We start from the raw sequence: 19,512 nt of genomic DNA on the forward strand, positions 1-19,512 counted from the left end.
AGAACGCTTAAAAAAGAAACTAGTTCGCACGGAACTACATGCTAAGTTTCTTACTGACTGCCTTAATGCAAATATAATTCCAACAGGACTACAGATCAAAAACATCCCTATTATCTTCATTGAAGATGAAGATTTCAAAATAGGCTTTAGTTTTGCATCCAACAAATGCTCCCGCACTTGGATGGTCCTTAGCATTGAGACGGCAATAAAACATATCAAAATACTGACCAAGGAAATAGAAAGCCTGGAGAACAAGATTAACACCGACTCTAACATCACTAATGCGAAAGCATTACTAGATAAGGTTGCTGCTACCATAAAAGACTTCGAAGAATTCAATTCCCACAAAAAAACAGATAAACTACAGAAGGATATAAGGAAGTACAGTAAGGAAAAAACATATCCATATTTAAACAAAGATTTTTATCAAACACAGGGGTCCAATCAAGGACCAAAAAATCAGCAACGTAAGAAAGTTACTTTTTCCGACACCACTTCTGATACCGATAGTGATCAGACATCAGACAACACTCATAGGTACCCTCAAGATCAACAATCCTCCACATCACGACAGCCTTTTTTAGGGCAGGATCGGAGAGGATCTCCTTACCCACGGAGATCACGAGCAACCAGGAGAGGATGGTATCGGAACCAGTATACTCCAGGTTATCGTCAAACCCGGAACCAATTTTACGAGTGGTAAACCCCACTCAGACGATACCCATCTTCAATTTATCGAAACATCAACTATCTGAGGTACAAATATCAGTACTCTCAGCAGGGCTTTCTTTTGTTCCGACGAACAAAAATAATTTATTCCAAACTAAACTGGAGCTATTCAAATTTTTCCGCTCAGTTAGACTGAAAAACTTTTTTGCAAACAAAACTATACCATGTGATTCCGACATAACTGGACTGCACAATCGGTCCACGTTCTTTCCACCCAACGCACTGATAGCTAAAGAGATTATCACTTTTGAAAATGCCATCTTAACAGAAATTGATAACCTTTTCAACATACCAACTAGGGTGAAATACAATCTAACCAAGGCCGAACATCTGGCATTGAGGAATCTTCAAACACTACCTGATACTATCATAAAACCGGCCGACAAGGGTGGAGGCATTGTACTTTGGGACTCACAAGCGTATAATATTGAAATAACCAAACAACTCATGGTTGAGTCTAACTACAAAAAACTACCTGGCAACCCCACTCCTCGCCTTGAAAAAATGATCTCAGAACTCAGCAAAGTCGGTTTTGAAGGAGGCTGGCTTAGTGAAAAGGAAGCCGCTTTTTTAATAAGCAATTCTCCCACAGTTCCGGTAATATATATATTACCGAAGATACATAAGAACACCTCACAGCCTCCAGGCAGGCCCATTGTATCGGGCTGCAATTCAATTTTAAAACCCTTGGCCCAATATGCCGACTTCTTCATCCGACCTTTTGCCACTGAAACAAATACATACATCAGGGACACCACGGCGGTCATTAATGTAGTCGACAAACACAGTTTTGATCCCCAATGCGAGCTCCTGGTATCCATGGATATCGAGAGCCTGTACACTAATATCCCACAGACAGAGATCTTGGGAATCATTGAAGATCTACTCAACGACAGGCCTAGACCGCATGCTGTTCCCACTGAGTTTATCATTGAATGTATTAGGATTTCACTATGTGAAAACTTCTTTCTATATGAACGTACATTTTACCAACAACTCAAAGGTGTCGCGATGGGGGCAGTTTTTGCCCCTGACATAGCGAACATCTATGTCTCTGAGTTCGAGCGAAGACACATCTATGACCCATTGAATCCCTTTGCAGCCAACATTACCAGCTGGCTGCGATATATAGATGATGTCTTTCTTATATGGAAAGGCAGTAAAGAATTACTCACTGAATTCCACAATTGGTTGAATTCCAGAAATGTCAACCTGCAATTCACAATTGATTCTAGTAATCAAAGTATGAACTTCCTAGACATCTCAATCAAGGTGGGCGATGATAACATGCTCTACACCACTCTCTTTACTAAGCCTACGGCACGCAACACGCTATTGAAGTATGACAGCCACCATCCGCAGTCACTAAAGGATGGACTCCCGTTTGGACAGTTTCTCCGGTTACGGAGAAACTGTTCCAAAAGGGATGATTACTTCCTTGAGGCTAAGAAACTTAAAGAAAAGCTACACTCAAGAGGTTATCCAAACAAATTGCTGAAGAAATCTCTAAAGAGAGCATGGTATAACGACCGCAATGCCCTTCTTGAAGTTAAACAAAAGACATCAGACCCAATGCTAGTCTGTGTGACTACGTTTGGAACTGCCACAAACAGAATAAAGAAAATTGTAAAGAAACATTGGACACTTTTGTCATCCCTACCTGAGCTATCAGAGCCACCACTTTTTTCGTTTAAAAGAGGACCCAATATCAAGGACAGACTAGTTCACACATACACCACACCGCAACATCATCTTGTAGATGGTATGCAACAAATAACACCTCTAGTTGGACACTACAAGTGTAGTAATTGTGCAGCTTGTCCCAGTACCAAGAAGTTAAAATCTTTTGACCTCAATGGATCCCTGATAGTATTCAAGTCTTTCTCCAACTGTAACACCAGAAACGTTGTTTATTGCATCCAATGCCCGTGTGGATTAAACTACATAGGTAAGACTACTCAAATGGTAAAAACACGCATTCTACAACATCAATCGAGGATTAGATGTAGAGTGGAGAACGCGCCACTTGTTGAGCACTATACACGTTTCCAACACACCGAAAAAGAGATGCTATGGCTAGTCATTGAAGTAGTTAAACCTACCATCAGACAAGCCAATGTCGATCGAATATTGACAATTAAAGAAAACCAATGGATCTGTAAGAGCGACAATATAAAGAAAGGTCTAAACACGGCTACAGAGTGGCATTCTTTGGCATGTCTTACTTAGATCTGTTTTATAAAGTCTCCACCCAAATTTGATTTATGTATGAGATAGAACCCAAATTGTTTATACATATGTATATTTGAAGTATTCACTGTTTTAATGTTTAACAATGCTATATAATAGCACAAATTTCTATGAACATGTGATTTTGATTTCGCATTCCATCTTTGTAAGCATCTGTAAAATGCGTGCATTTTTTGTACTTTTTATATCGTTTTGTTAACACTGTCAATCTATGTATAACAATTAGTCAACTTGCCATAAGATGTCTAACATTTTGGTTTATCATGCCGCATGAGTAGTTGACCCTGTCTAGCATCATGATGAGCTGTTATCTATTGTCACTATGCTCTCTGTTACTCTCTGTCACTATTTAATCTCGCTCTTCTCTAGTTTAATCCTGAGCAAAAGACAAAAAATTTAATAACAGGCAAGCGATGTTTCGCTTTATACTGTCATTTAAAACAAACTAAACACATAACACATAGCGTAATTCCATATGTGTAATGTTTGAAATAGCTAAATCCCCGCTACATTGTTACCGCTCCAAGATGTCTGCCGTTCAAGGTTTATCTCCTGAGCTTATTCCGACCTTTTTCTCTTAACATTAACCGTTCCAAGATGTCCGCCGTGTAAGGCGCCTCTTTCGAGTAATTCTAAAACACAGAATCACTATACCTCACACTCTTCATCTTAACTGTTACTGATTGCGTCGATCAACAATTTTACAAACTATTGTAAACGCTGCTCACAATGATGGCATAAAAACTTCAAAATAGCCATTGCGTTTATCTATTCAGACATTACAAGATGTCCGCCTAATTTCGATTAGTTCTTGACTAACTTAACTAACACCCTAATTGTTAACAGCTGTGGTCATTAAACCGTCTTTAAATACACGCCGCCGAACTGTTGAAATTGACCGAGCTCCCACCGATCGATGGCACTCTAACTTTTCCTCGGCTCTGTGAAACTTAAACCGTAAGTAATGGTCCTGACCACCCCATAATGTAGGGCCAAGTTTACCCACCTCACTTAGAAGGTTATCTCTAACTAGATCACCTTCCCCAGCCTGCACTTTTTAAATAAGGGTAGATTTCTGAATGTATTGTTCGGGTAGTCGTGGTCCAGTCACTAACTGCCTTTCTTAATTAATTTTGTTTTTTTAATCTTTAGCAGCGCATTCCCAATGCTAATGGCTCTATGCATTGTTTGTGCGCTTGACTGACTTGATAAAATGGCACCTCATAGTAAACTGGATGTAATTGCCACCATGTTAATTTTTACATCAATTGCCTTTCCTCGCACAGCATGTATTAATATAGAAGGGTCATGTAATGTATTACTACGCCCATTTCCTGGTCACTCAACGGACTGGCAAATTCTTTGTAGATTCTCGCTATTATACTTTCACACATCAATGGCTGTATACAAAATTTTAGCGTGATGTGCCCATCTAATTTTCACCATGATTGACTTGAATTCTCTAGATTTCCTGGAGTGAAAAATCGCTCACAAGAAGGACCACTTGGCCCTCTGAATCATAGAATACCAGAATAGGCAACACTCTGAAGTCCACTGGTTGTCCTGCTACAGGCCTCACTTGGTATACGCCTATCCAAATAAAATCGGGTACGATATACTTAATAAATACACACATACATTATTCATTATTTGGTTCTAAGGCACATTATGACCATTGTCCTTCGCTTTCTAGATGAAGCATAATCCATGCTCAAAGAGGAAGTGATTACTCCTTTATAATACCATAATAAACTACGAGTAAGCGCATCTCATTTTTTCAGTCTAACTTAAGTAGACACGACTATCAATGTACTAAAGCACCTCCTCTTCTTACTGAATGATGTAGTAACATAACATCGTCTTTGTTCTTTGGGCTAAAGGTGTTTCTCCCACAATTCCCTTTTAAGAGGTTTGCTTTTTCACACACGGGCTATCCCCTGAATTTCTCTGTTGACCACAAAGAGAATTTTATGGTTTCTTTCATGTAATTAATAGATATCATATTTATACAGGAGTCTTTTTGTACTGTTCCTCTGTCCTGAAGATGGTCTGACTGACTGACGCCTCAACAGACCGAAACGTCGACTATATCGTCCATTTCCACAGTATAGCTGCACAGTTGATTGCTCTCTCAACACGAGATATATCTCTGTTATAGTTATTGGATTGGATTTTTTGTAATGTCATGATTTGTGGATAATATTGAACTTTTTTTCCCTTCATGTTACATTATACATTTATTTGTCATTTGTACTCCTTTTTATGAATTGTTTCTAGATAAAAATCAGTGATTCTTTCACTTAAAAAATACCCCGTGTGTGTTTACATTATTTTTTATCATTTGTTGTATCCTACTGAATTACGTTTGGATTAATTTCCCTCTAGTACTTATGTAATAGTTACTTAGTACATCACAATTGTATTGAATTTTGTTGAAACAAAATCCCTTGTTGGCCTTTTACTATTATATTTCTTTTGGCTGGGGGCATCAACATGGTCAAAATGAATGTACAGAAAAAAGATGGAGGTACCCTTATTTGTCAATCGGGGAAAGGGTAAATAATTCGGGAAGACACACAAAGTCCCAAGAACAAAGAGAATTATAGCTCAAGCTTTCAAGAACAATTTAAACTCAAAAAATGTGTGACAAAGTAGTTTATAATTTTTACATTATACAATGGAAATCAATTGTAGTGAGTCAAACACGTATAGAGAACTAACACACAAAAATAGCTCAATAATTAAAATGTATTCAAATTGGTGCACGTTCAAAATTAAAAACATTACATATAAAAAATCTTTTTAATAAAAAACATTTCATATAAAAATATACATATATTATGCAATGTATAGAAAACAACAAGTTGACGCTGCGTTTCGGTGAGAAGTGGCTCGTTCACCTTCCTCAGGACAGTTTTCTAAAACATTTTTAGGTTGTAAGCAAAATTCAATCAATTAAGGATGTTGACATGACATGAAGCTTGTCAAGTTTTGAGGGAAATGAAAATGGTCCACTCAACAATAAGCCTTCAGGTACCGGCCAATGATTTTGAATGTGTTCGTTGGTGCCACCGATTCAAATTAAGAGTCTCTATTTGACAACAAAAAAGCAGGTAAGTATATACACATACTGGCGAGCTGTAGGATAGATGCTGTGGTATTCACATATAAATTTTCACCCTCTTAGTTAGAATTCGTGGGGTACCTGGGCTGATATAGTCGCTTCGATTTTCGCGCTTCCCAGGGATTAAAAACCTGCATACGGTGATACAGCCTCCCTGCAACCAACAAACGAGTACCGAGTTAGGATACTACTAAGGTTTTTAATCGGGGGTGGACTGCAGGACCCTCAGGGACTTATTTATGGGCCCCCTCATCAAATACTTTGAACAGTGCAAACAGGAGTTCCAAGTCCAGTAGAATGCCCACCTTCAATACTGTCAGTTGTGGCATTGGGCCCTCTACCCACCAAACATACAAGCAACAACAAGATCCCTTACCCCATTTGAGAAACAGGTCCAGTCCTTCACAGGCTCCAAAGGCACTTACACTACAGGACTCACGCACTTACACTACAGGACTCTAAGCCCCACTCCCCACATGCTTTCCAGCTCCGCGGGAAGAAAGATCTGGGCCTTTCATTTACTGATAATCAATGGGAAGAACTCTGGAGAGAAATCTCAAAACACATAGAATCACCCCTCACAGAGCAGCGATCCTGAAGTTGATATACCAATGGTACTTGAACCCCAATAAACTCTCCCCCGATTATACCCCAGTGCTCCCAACACATGCTGGTGATGTCACAAGGGGGTGGGCACTTTTTCACACGTCTGGTGGTCCAGACCACCCCACCCTCCACCCAGCATCCTGGTTCCTTAAACTATGGCAAAACTTTGCAATGGAACACCTAACTCTGAAACTCTCCCACACAGAAAAGAGATTCACAAACCGATGCCTGCCCTTGATTGTCTATCTCTCTAAACTAGACTGTACTTCCAACCCCCACGCTTTGGGGCGCTACAGTTATTTCACTAACCAGCATCCTCTCAAGTCCGGCACCTTCCCACTTTCATCACTCCACTGCTCCCAAGCAGGGTCTGCACTAGTCTCCAGGTATCCACCAATCGCAGTGCATGCACAGTCCTGCCTCTGTGGATATTCATTACCATTCCTCATGGCTTTCAGATCCTCTCTTCCACCCTTAACTTGTGCTGTGTTATGGCTGTCCTTCGCGAAATTTGCAGTACAAAAATTCTAAAAATGTTCACCAGTTTTGAAAAGGCAGCATTTTTTTGCGTGAAAACCGCCGCAGTTGTAGGTAAAGCGAGTCCCCGAGGGATCTCCGACAGCCGGAGCTTGCATTCATCTCGCAGTGACAGCAGCTCCGGTCACAGAAGATACCAGGCTATATTTGTTCAAGTGTACTGTACATGACTCATTAAATAAACACTCGTGTGCTCTTGGACGGGCCCCAGCGCCTGTGCGCCAGGACGAGCCTCGCAGATATTCGCATTCGCTTGGATTTCCTCCGCCGCCTCGCAGTGCCATTGTCCGTGCCCTAATACAGTAATCTTTTCGACTCTGAAACTTGAGCCCTACGCGGCGGTGCCAGCTTTCAATGATTTCTTTTGTTTCCTGAGGCGGCGCGCGTGTACTCTGACTCCAGGCTTCTGCAAAAGACGGTGGTCGTTGGCAAGAAGCTGCCCCATTGCAGTCGCCGTGGCACAGGGTTCAATTCTGCGACACTTGGCAAACTCTTACTGTGTAACATTACATGTGGATTCTAATAATATTAAATACTACCACAATATAGAGTTTAAAATCTCCTGCTACAAAAGTATCGTAGACAGAATAATGAGTGGTGGTGATGTAACACTTTATTTAGACACTTAATTCCATTAAATGCAATCGACATAAAGCGATCTGTAAATATCTTACTTAAAAAATCCGTGATAAATTCATAATACTGACTAGTGAATGTAAATATTGGTAAGTGTAGGTGTACTATACTTCACTCCTCGTATATGCACCGTTACAATTTATATAGATCTTCAAAGTATGTAAACGTAGCTTAAAGAATAGTAAACCTGTATGTGCAAAAATATATAATCATATATACTCACTTTCACTATATTTTTGTAGCACGAAATGTTGTGCTTCACATACTGTCATACGATCAGTACTATATCATCTCATTTAGAGTTGTGATTTGGCACCTGTGCGATTGCTGTTACGGGGAGTGCAGCAAAAAGCTAATGCACATTTTTGAAGAGGTATTTGTAATGAAAAGGAGAAATACAGTGACCCGCCAACGTAATTTAAGAAAAAAAGTTGATGCATGTTTATGCCACAGCAGTGCCGCAGATAGGTCATGAATGCCTACTACCTGAAATGAAGAGGTGAAATGTGTACAATAAGGTGAAATCACATTGCACGAATGTGTATGTAGAGCTTAAAATAGGCCAGTTTGAAACTATTAACGGGGTTGTCCGTCGAAAGATGTCCCAATATGACTCAAAACCTAAGTTGACATCATAAGTTTCTGAAATTACTACTGATGGTAATTGTCAGTAATGCAGAAGTGTGTATAGAGAACTGTCCTTTGTTTCTTAACATTACATGGCTCCTTCTAATGGGTAAATGTACAGTATGTAGTAAAATGTGATACATTCTTACTTCAGCCTGTGTTGGCATAAGAAAACTGCGCTCAATGCTGCCTCTCTGCTCTTGTTTCCTTAGTGCCTCCATTTTATTTTCAACATCTGGATCACATTGGCCGAAGAGTTGACTACTATGAGAGACCGGAGTTGTCATTGGGGTCGTATGAGTTTAACGCCACATTGGATTATTGCAGAGTAAGCATTTGCAAAAGCTAAAGCATCTCTTATTTACGCAGGAGCAAACCTATTATTTACCTATGGTGAATGATGGGAGATAAACATGAATGTCCACCACAATATGTCCTAAGCTATTCTCACAGTAGGAGGGATTTAATGTATCTGTATATTTTGTGTCAAAGAAAGATTTTTTTTTAATGACTTTTTTTCTCCATATGCTGTTTATACTTGAATTTGTTTTATGTTGAATGACAGGATATACACTATGGAACTTCTCAATTACTTGTAAAGCACTCTGTTGTGTTTCGGGATGGAGTTCGCATCACAGAAATCTACTTAAATAAAATACAAATTATATATAATGACTTATGTGAGATGCAAGCAGTTTTCACTGCACTCTCTAGAATAAGCAGTGTTTTAGTGCAAAAGCTTAAGAATGTCAAATTTAAGAAAATACAGCAAAGCAGGTAGCCTCCACGAGAGCCCAGATCCGGGAAAAACAATAAGGTGTTGAGCAAGCGTGCAGCTTACATGAGTACTATCAATTCTGATCATGAAAGGTCTGATGTACCTGGAGAGTTAGGGCAATGAGGAGCATTCAAGCGAGTCTGTTGCATCTTCACGGCAAGGGAGCCAGGTTAGAGCTGGCACATTGTAGTATAGGGGTATCGCAAATGAAACCAAGAAGCTAGCCGCGTAAAGTCCACTATCTTTATTCCAAATTCAAGTGTAGTGGAAAGCATCAAGGAAGAGCCCACAGAGACAGCAACCGATAAGTCAGGAACCCAACAGCAACTGAACTCCATGGAATACACATGACATAGTAAGAATCTACAATAAGAGTTCTAAACATTTAGAGCTACAGCAAATAAATACCATTCCAGTATACCACCCCCCCCCCCATATACATAAAACAAAATTATACATTGAGAAACTTAATATAATACATAATCATGAAATTTGACAGGTAATTTGCAAACTCGTTGATCACATGATGGTAATATTGGTGAATTAGAAATGAATGAATCACTGTGAAGATCAGATGGGGAAGTTGCTGAAAAATTAGATTCTGCGTCAACATTTTGGGTACTATTGATATCTGAAATGATATAATCAGGCCCGAAATTGAAATGAGAATCACTTACATCAGATTTATTAGCATATACCTTGTTAAATATGTTAAGTTGGTTGTCCGTAATCTTCACTACATTGTTTTTATTCCACCAACCTTTACTTTCCAGAAGTACAGAAGATTTAGTGACCCTGATAACTCGAACTGGAAGAGTAAATTTAGATTGGCCTTTCTGTACTTTGTAAGGTTTCTTGATCAAAACCCAATCATTAAATTTGAGGATAGGAGCAGTCGATGTATAAGGACCATCATAAGCTTTTTTCTGAATTAGCTGTCTGCCATCTACTCTGTTTTTTTTACAATTTGTGGATCTAGTGCAGCATTTCTCTTATTCTGTAAAGCTGAACCTGCAGCTAAGTTAGAAAACCAATGTGGCATTAATTTAGATCTAGCTTCTCTGCCTCTCAAGGCCTTGAATGGTGTGACACCAGTAGTTGAATGAGGAGTTGTGAGATAACTCCATACCTCATTGAGTACTTTTAAATGTTCTTCCTTAGTTTCGGTGTGGACCAATATGTCATCTTGGAAAGCTTGTACCTGGGGAATGCTGCCAAACAAATTGTCCATAAGTTTTTGGAACACGCTTGCTGCCGAGGCAAGACCAAATGGTAATCTTAAGTATTTGAAAGCTCCAAATGAAGTTACAAATGCAGTAAGAGCTTGGGAATTATTGGTGAGTTGAATTTGATGATATGCGGAATGTAAATCGATGGTTGAGAAAAATTTAGACTTACCAATATTGGCTAACATTTCGTGTATTAAAGGTAAAGGGTGACAATCAACTAATATGTTTTGGTTTAGAGACCTCAAGTCCAAACATAATCTCAAATCGCCATTTTTTTTTCCGTAAAACAACCGGAGAAATCCATTCCGAAGAGTCAATGGGTGAGATGATACCTTCAGATTGCAGGTTAATGAGGAGTGATTTAAGATCATCTCTGATGCTAAGAGCTACAGGTCTAACTTTATGTGTGATGGGAATGGCATTTTTTTTAGTACTATAGTGTGTTCATAACCTTTAACAGTACCTACAGAATTCTTGAAAACTTCGGGAAAGTTTTTGCACAGGACTTCAACCATTGAATTAGGGATGTTAATTGATAGAATATTTGGTGGTAAGTCACCTAAAACTATTGGAGGATCTTGGCCAGGGCGTAAGATCATGCCCAATAGAGCAAGGTCCTTCCATCCGATTATGTCTCTACCTCTGATGGCTATATATATTTTAGTTCTAATCGATCGGCCAAGACATTGTAGATTGTCCCAGAAAAACCCAATGAGATCTATGTCTTGTTCGCCAAATGCTTTGGGGTTGATGTCAGGGTTAATAAGCGGTGTGTTGTTGGGCCAATGTTTGTAGAATGTGGTGTCTGCTAAGATTGTGACCGGCGCTCCTGAATCAGTCATGGCTAGTATAGTTTTACTATCAATGCAAATGTCAACCAGTGGCCCTTTTATAGGTTTCCCGAATAATTCTGGAACTTCAATTGTAACCACAATGTTCGAAAATTTAGAATTGAGATCCTGTGTATCTGATGAATCTAAAGAAACCGTAGAAATATTTACTTTGTTAGAGGATGAATTATATACATTACTTCTACAAACACTTTGAAAATGTCCGATTTTTTTGCATTTAGTAAATGTTTTTCCTATACCGGGACAGCTAGGATTGTTTCCAATATGGTTCCTAGAACCACAGCGGAAACAGACTAATTGAGTTCTAAACGATTGATTAGTGAATTGTTTCTTCTGGTATGTTTGGTTTGTTTGTTTAGTGTTTGTGTTTATGGCACATACAGCGTTATCCTCCGAGATCAAACTCACATTTGCAGATTCTGTAGGAGAGAAAACATTTGCATTTTGATTAATGTGACCAGACAGTACTTTAGATGTAACTATTGACCTTTCAATACTTTTGGCAACATCAATAGTTTCAGCTAAAGTTGGATTTGGGAAGGTGAGAAGGCGTTCTTGAACTTTCTTGGAGTAACACCAAAAAAACGAACTGGTCTCTAATGTGAATATCTACATTGGGTCCAAAATCGCACTTTTCTGCTAGAACTCTCAAGGTCGCAATATAGTCTTCCACAGATTCTTCAGGGGACTGCTTGCACTTGGCAAAATTAAATCTTTCCAAAAGAACACTAGTAGCATCAGAGTACTGTTTACCCATACGCAATTTAGCTTCTATGAAGACATTCCATACAGTATCTTCGGTCGCGGGAGAAGGGTAGCGTGGGAGATTGTCGAAAACCCTGCGACCAGCTGTACCAAGATGATTGACTAGAAGAGCCAATTTCCTCGTAGGAGAATAACTGTCAATAGCGGTGAGGTAATTCTCAATCTTTCAACCATTCGGACCATTTCAACTTGGGTTTACCAGGTTTAAGCAGAAAAGGTGCTGGCTGAATAACCCCTTGAATGGACGCCATCTCAACACAAATCCAAGCGGAAAGTAGCAGTAAATTAACCACTAGAAATTAACTAATGCAAAGTGAGTTGCTGTCTTAATGTAATAGAAATTGCAGTATCTCCAAGAAATAAATGAGGAGAACTGTACGCTGCAAACATAAAAGTAAAGAAATTATCTCTTAGGGATCTGTAGAAAAACTCACTGTAACAGATCAGGCGAGCAGATGGTGTGCGAATCACCAAAACTAGCGTCGCACTGAACGAAAGCGAACTGAAGAAATGAATCTTTGAAGAAACGCCGTTTTGTTTACACAGCTGACGGCGGATTGGCTTCGTGATTACCCAATATGGCCGCCACTGAGCGTGTGACGTCAGTATGCTTCGCGCAGAGCCTGTAGGGAAGCCAGGTCCGATGACAGCACTGGAACGGATCAGAATGGCAGAGGAGCGAGCTTGGAACGTAGAGAGCGAGCAGGTAGGCAACTTTCAAAAGTAGCTTCCTCGCGTACCATGAAGTTGTAGAAATCCAAATTGTAATCCACCAACCTGACACAAAATGCAAAACAGGAGATCTCTAGAAGTGCGACGGTATCGGTCCGGTGTGCCTCGAGATGTCGGCAGCTAACTTGACAGGAAAATCAGCGCAAACCCCACTCCTGGTACCAATTGTAGGATAGGGGTATCGCCAATGAAACCAAGAAGCTAGCCGCGTAAAGTCCACTATCTTTATTCCAAATACAAGTGTAGTGGAAAGCATCAAGGAAGAGCCCACAGAGACAGCAACGATAAGTCAGGAACCCAACAGCAACTGAACTCCATGGAATACACATGACCTAGTAAGAATCTACAATAAGAGTTCTAAACATTTAAAGCTACAGCAAATAAATACCATTCCAGTATACCACACACATGTCTGGAGAATCCTGCCTTTTGACTGGATCTGCCACAATTCTCACAGCTTTTGAGGCTCTTGCTTGTGAGCTCTCACGAAACTGCCTCAGTGCATCTCACCTTTCTGTTAGAAAGCAACTCTTGATGTTTGCGTCTTGAACCCAGTGGATCCTGTATGCCAGCAGTGCCAGGTGCAAAATACGGTTACATTTAGAGACTGTGCTTACAGTGGACTCCAATCGCTCTGAGCTTCTGGGTCTCCATCCTTAATATATGTCTCCCTTCCTCTGACATGACTTCCTAGTCTCATGAAACCTCCTCTCATCGCTGTAGCAGCAAGGTCTGAATTCCGTCAGCGAAGAGCTCAGAGTGCATTGATGAGCCACCCTTTGCTGCATCAGCCGCCTGTAACATTCCTGGTAGCACATGAAGCTATTCTTTCTGCGATTATGCAGTCATTCCTGTTCTGAATCTGAGAAAGGGCAACTTATCTGGTCATAAAATCTAGCCTTTACTACTATGTTTCAGCGCATAGCATCATTGCGAAACTGCTGGGTTTTTTCCTAGAAAGAAATGGGTTTTTTCAAGCAGGCGTCCGGTAATTCATTCTCTGTTGTCAGATCCCTGGAACTTGCCGGAAGCACCGAGCCGTCATGTGCCTAGTCTTTTCACTGTTCTTTTACTATCTGCTGCAGGTGAAGCCAGAGGGGGAAACTACATTCAAGTCAGTGGTAGATTCAAGCCTCATTGCCCACTGCTCACGGTGATAACCGCTGTTAATTACCTGCCCCACAGTTATGGGGTTGAGTTGATGGCAAGCATGCATAATGAGGCGAAGGGTGTTTAACCGCTGTTAGTGCCTGGGGGCACGTGGTCTCTCTAAGCATCCCTAAAACAGGCAGACCAACAGGTAATCTGTTCCTGTCTTTTCTACGTCACTACTTAGTCTCACTGAAGTTAAAATTCAGGCAAATAACAACAGTTAGTGCCAACATTCTAAGAATCCTAAGTGGCTGAGAGAGTCCCAGCATTCCATGTGGGGTGATAATCCTCCTTAACGAGGTAATGGAAATAGCAGTAATGGGTGATCCCGTTGAGTAGATATGTTTGCCGTCGATCACTGCTGGGCGCGTAGGGTTTCTTGCACTGTTCATTTGTCTGCTCTTTTGTTCTGGAAGAGATCAGTCCAGAGACTTCAGCCTTCAGGCATTTTGATGGTTAAGACTGCTGATCCCTGGTTAGCAGAATGTGTACATTTTGGCGGATGTTCTGCATTTTGGCTGAGGGTAGATTCTTGATCTGCTTATGATGGAGCACTTACGAAGAGTAAGGGGCTGATGCAGATGTCCTGGCCCTGGGTCTTCAATCATACACACCATGAGAACCACAGTCAACCCATTGCCATATGTAGGAGATGAATGATCAACTGATGGGTTTAAGGCCACCGCTCCAGCTAATCACATGAAAAGGTCTTGCTAACATGATATGACATCAGCATTGGCAAAGCCAATGGGTCTGCTTCAATCTGCCAGCACATGTAAACACAGGCATTCCCAACACTGTTACATGTTGCATGCATAAACCCTGTTCATCATTTTAAAGCCTGCCATGTTGGTTTTGCCAATGGTGGGAGAAAGTAGCAAAAAGGATTGCTTTCTAAAATACAGAAATTTAAGATTCAAATGTGACAAAAAGAGGGAATATTGAGTGAACATTTTAGATGTAAAATAGTCCTTTTTGCATTTCACTGGAAGCACTTCGGAAGGCAGAAATTTGTACTGAATAACCAATAGCATGAGGTAAGAGCGGGGGAGAGAAAGCCTCACTACATGTATACATTTGAAAGAAATAGTATCAGTATACCTTGCAGGCAACTGCATTGTTAAGCCAGACCAAAATGCAATAAACTGAATTTTACAGCTCTTTTATTTCTTTTAAATCTCTCCGATGCCGAAGAATATTTAGTTGCAGGGATCGGGAAAGCGTGTAGTTTCTGTATTTTAAACGCACATAGTTTCCCGCTCAAAAATATTTCCTCTTAAACACCTTGGTCGGAGGCGTTGCTTATGGTACCGGACAAGCAGTGAGGGGACTACCCAGTGAAATCAGCTGTCTGGTGCTCATTTTATGTTGAGAGGTGCTAAAACGTGTAATGCAAAGGTTGCCAATAAGAAAATATTGCAAAGCCCCTGAGAAAATACAGATCAAAGTACTTACTACCTTTGGAGCACGCTGCAAATGTGACAGGAGGGCATAGCTGGGTTTACAGAGATGCTAAAAATAAACCCCGTGTCATCTCTTGTTTTATGCTTCAGTCGGTCGAAGCCTCTTAATCGCAAATACCATCAAAGACTAGGCCTTTGGGCTGTCCGCACACTCTTTTTTTTTTTTTTTTTTTTTTTTTACGTGATCAGTTCGGAATATAATAAAGTGCATTATAAAAACAATTAGTATGTTTTTTGACACAAATGAAATCTAAAATGTCCGTTTGTGTTGTTACCAAACTCACATTGAGGGACTCAGAAAATGTGTAGCGACGGATGGCCTGAATCTACGCTTCTTCTCATCATAGCCAGGGAGTGAATGCTTGGTGTTGTTTGTCAGGAGGTTTATGTAGTTCAGTGACTCGAGGTATTTATGTGCTTGTCCCAATTCATGAGGTGCTTGACCCGGGGGTGTCACACAGCGTTTTACCCAAGTGTTACAGTTTAATTCCGCAATTTCAGCACTCACATTAGTGGTGTCTGTCCTATGCATTATTGCCTTGTGCACTCAGTTGGTGAGACTTAGCCTACTTTGTTTACCCGTTCTTTACCTCGGTTTCTGTTGTTTTAATTGGTGACAGGTGTGTGTGTGGATTTGTCTGTTTGTTATCAGTGCCTATAGGAGGGAAGTGTGTTACGATTTGTCTTGACCTTGTGATGGGTCTTCGATGCCGGGTTTGCTCAGTCTGGAATCGTGTTATTAGTTAAAATGTGGGGTGTGGTAGTGTCACACACACAGATTAATATTGCCAGTTGTAACAGTAGCAGAGGGAGGGTACACAGAGAGGGTGAACTTCTCCTGGGGGAGGGTGGGCACCATTTATCTGTACTTAACTTAGAACTTCACTACCGAAAATCCGTTGTATACCTGCTGGATACTGGCCTGTTTTTCATACAAGAAAAAATATACATTCTATAGATTAGAGGACTGGCTGTTCAAGAAGACAACTTCTTGTCCTTTCCTGAGCTTCACAAGAAACTGTTCACCTCTTCCAGTTACTAGAAATGGGAAAGTATTTTTAAGGTTCAGGTTAATATGTTGCCGTCTAACCCAACCCAGGGTGGTTCCGGGCAGTGCTTGAAATGGAAATATATAAGTGCAGGTACTCTGTAGCAGAGTATCTGCTTCTTTCCGAGAAGTGGCGGTACTCTCCAATTAAAAGTATAGCATTTCTCTTGAGAAGTGCCGGTACTCTGCCTCCCAAAATTAAAAAGTGCCCGTACCCCGTACCATACAGTACCGGCCCATTTAAAGCACTGGTTCCGGCTCATCACAAAGTCCTTTGCAAACGTAGGGGCACATCTCTACAGTGAGATATTTGGGGTGAGGTCGTACAGTCCTGACTAACTAATCACAATCCCTAAAATAAGGCCACTAAGAAGGATAATGGCAACCATATGGTCTCTTCTGATCAGTGTCATAGAAAGATTTAATTTCTTTGAAAAGTCCACTTTAAATTACTTTAACTTCTAAGTCAGACTTCACGGGCAAAGTGTCATCCCTCTGTAAGAACTTTCAACACCTCTCCTTTCCCCATACTGAATAGCCTCCAGAGATGATGCCTTGTCTCGAATGTCTGGAATATATTGCAGACTCTGGAATTGGGAGGCTGGGGGAATGCATGACAAGCAGATGCGTTGCTTTAGTGGTGACCTAAAAAAGAGTTTCAGACCCTTTTAAAATAATTGAAAGACGCCACCCTTATTTACACTTATTGTTTTCACTTAAAGACCTCTGGTGTCTGAAAGTAATGTAATGCACATCAATGAAATAAAAAGAACAATACTCAGACTTTATCTGTCAGTCTTTTCTACTAATTCTTCAAATTTTAACAGTTTTTTTTCCATATCAAAAATGTTAAAGAAACCCCACCCTTTAGCAGGTGCAGAAATTGTAGTGTTGGATTCTGCTGAGAAATCACTGTTGGTGGTTGCCCAATGAGAAATATATCAAGCAGACACAGAGATCACCGGGAGAACTTGAAATGCTAGTACCCTACTATTCATAATAATATTCCTAGATTTTGAATTAAACTGATTCAGCTAATAGTATTAACTTAAGTCTTTGAAGGCAAATTGTTATGAGAGCCTTGTCCTAGCACATGGAACTTGGGATACAAATGTAACATATGTAGTAGAAATATTGTTGCAAGTAGCGTGTTCCAGCTATGGAGAACCACACACATCTAACCTGGCGTTATTCTAGCTGATTTTGGCATTGGCCTCGTTTTTGCCTTTTGCCCTTTTCAAAACTATAAATTACATATTTTCCTTGCTGTGGGCTGCAGTGCTCAGACTGCCTTTTAATTATTGGGAAATCTGGGCAGACAGCTTTATGGGGCTTCATCAAAAGAAAGATCCAAAAATGACATGTACCTACACGCTAACTTTCAAACTTCCTGGAAAATAAGACCTTGATTAAAGTACAGTATTGAAACGATAGTTTTCATGTTATTAACATAGCACACCAAAACCACCTGCCTAGGACTTGATACTATGTACTTATTGGCTACTCTGTGTGACATTGTATATTTGATAGGTCAAAACTCATATTTTCTGGCTCAAATAAAATTGAAAATCTCTCTTTATGACCCTCCAAACATATTTTTCACTAAGATGTGCACATGACAGACTTCTCCAAGCTGGCATATGCATACGGGTGTGGTGGGGACACATTTCCTCTACCTTAGCTGTGAGGGCAGTTGAAGGCAGCCTGCATGGAATTGTGGGGGTTTTCACCTCTCTCTTCAGATGACGACCTTCACAATACCAAAGGGTCTATGGCAGATGCGCAAAATCCATAGGATCTTCTGTGTGTGAATGTACACCTTCCAACCTTACAGACGCTCCAAGGGCATGATGGATTGAATAGGTTACATGATAGTAATTCATAAAGCTACCATTACGAACTGCAGTCCAAGATCTTCAGAAGATAAGTATATATTTTTTGTTGCGTCAAGTGAGCCAGTACCGTACAGTATAATCTAATACATGCCGAAGAGGGCAAAATAGTCGCTCAGTTCTGACTATTATGAAATGTGCTTCCCACACTGTTAATCAGCACCTTTCTTTTTGACGCACTAGGATGAAAATACTGCAGTTAAGAACGCATCACTGTTACTATTCTATTCAACTCCTGAATGGGGCAATTTTCCAACTCATAAATCAGTATGAAATTCACTTCCAGTTGGATGCCCGTGGCACCCAGATTTACGTTTGAATGGAAAAGACCATGGTGGAAAGGGCTCAAAAAACAAGACACCACCAGCAACCTAGACCACTGGGTGAAAGAGTCCTGCTTTGCCTCAATGGACCAAAACTGAAATCGTAATGCTAGAAGCACTAGGTCCTTCTGCTCCTCCCTGTGACTCCTCCCTTAATCTAGTGGCTGCTTCATCATTACTTAGAGTGAAGAATCTCAGAAACCTCTTTGATGCAGACTTTCATGCCATTGCTTAGGGGGTTATTATGCAACTCTCTATACTCTGGAAACTGTGTTCTTTCCTACAAACGTCTCACCAGAGTTAAACTAACAATCTTGGGGGATCTAGTCTATTCCAGTGTGCTCTTTTCAGGCATCTTCAGAATCTGGTTGCTGTTAAAGACTTCAAATTCAGGCCACCAGAGATTGCCTGAACCTAAGGAGATAGAACCACATGAAACGTGGGCTGAAATCACTCCATTCGTTCCCAGTGTATTCCAGAAGGAAATTCACAGTGCTCTGTATTATCCACAAGGCATACTGAAGACGGGGTGCCATGACTACAAAGGCAGGGTCTTGCCACTACATCCTCCCATCAGGATCCTCCATTCAGCATTCATGCACTTGATTCTCTAACATCAATTGAAACATGGCGTCCTGCCTCTCTGCTTGCAAGGCCCTAAACTCTGGTTCTGGTGGGGATCCCAAGAATTCTAAACTATAGGAAACTCCTTAAAAATGAACTATTAAAGAGTTCATTCGTCTGGCTTCTATCCATGTGCATGTAATGAA

The 19,512-nt window shown here is 40.5% G+C and overlaps 1 protein-coding gene across 1 annotated transcript in view; it reads left to right on the top strand.

Moving 5' to 3' along the window:
* Positions 1-19,512, top strand: part of SEC24D (SEC24 homolog D, COPII component) — a 553,336-nt gene that overhangs the window by 320,767 nt on the left and 213,057 nt on the right. Inside the window, exon 10 of the mRNA XM_085634340.1 lies at positions 8,722-8,837. Coding sequence (XP_085490466.1) covers positions 8,722-8,837 — 116 coding nt within the window. The remainder of the gene's footprint in view (positions 1-8,721; positions 8,838-19,512) is intronic.

Source organism: Triturus cristatus, chromosome 2_1 (assembly GCF_964204655.1).
Source record: "Triturus cristatus chromosome 2_1, aTriCri1.1, whole genome shotgun sequence".
NCBI lineage: Eukaryota > Metazoa > Chordata > Amphibia > Caudata > Salamandridae > Triturus > Triturus cristatus.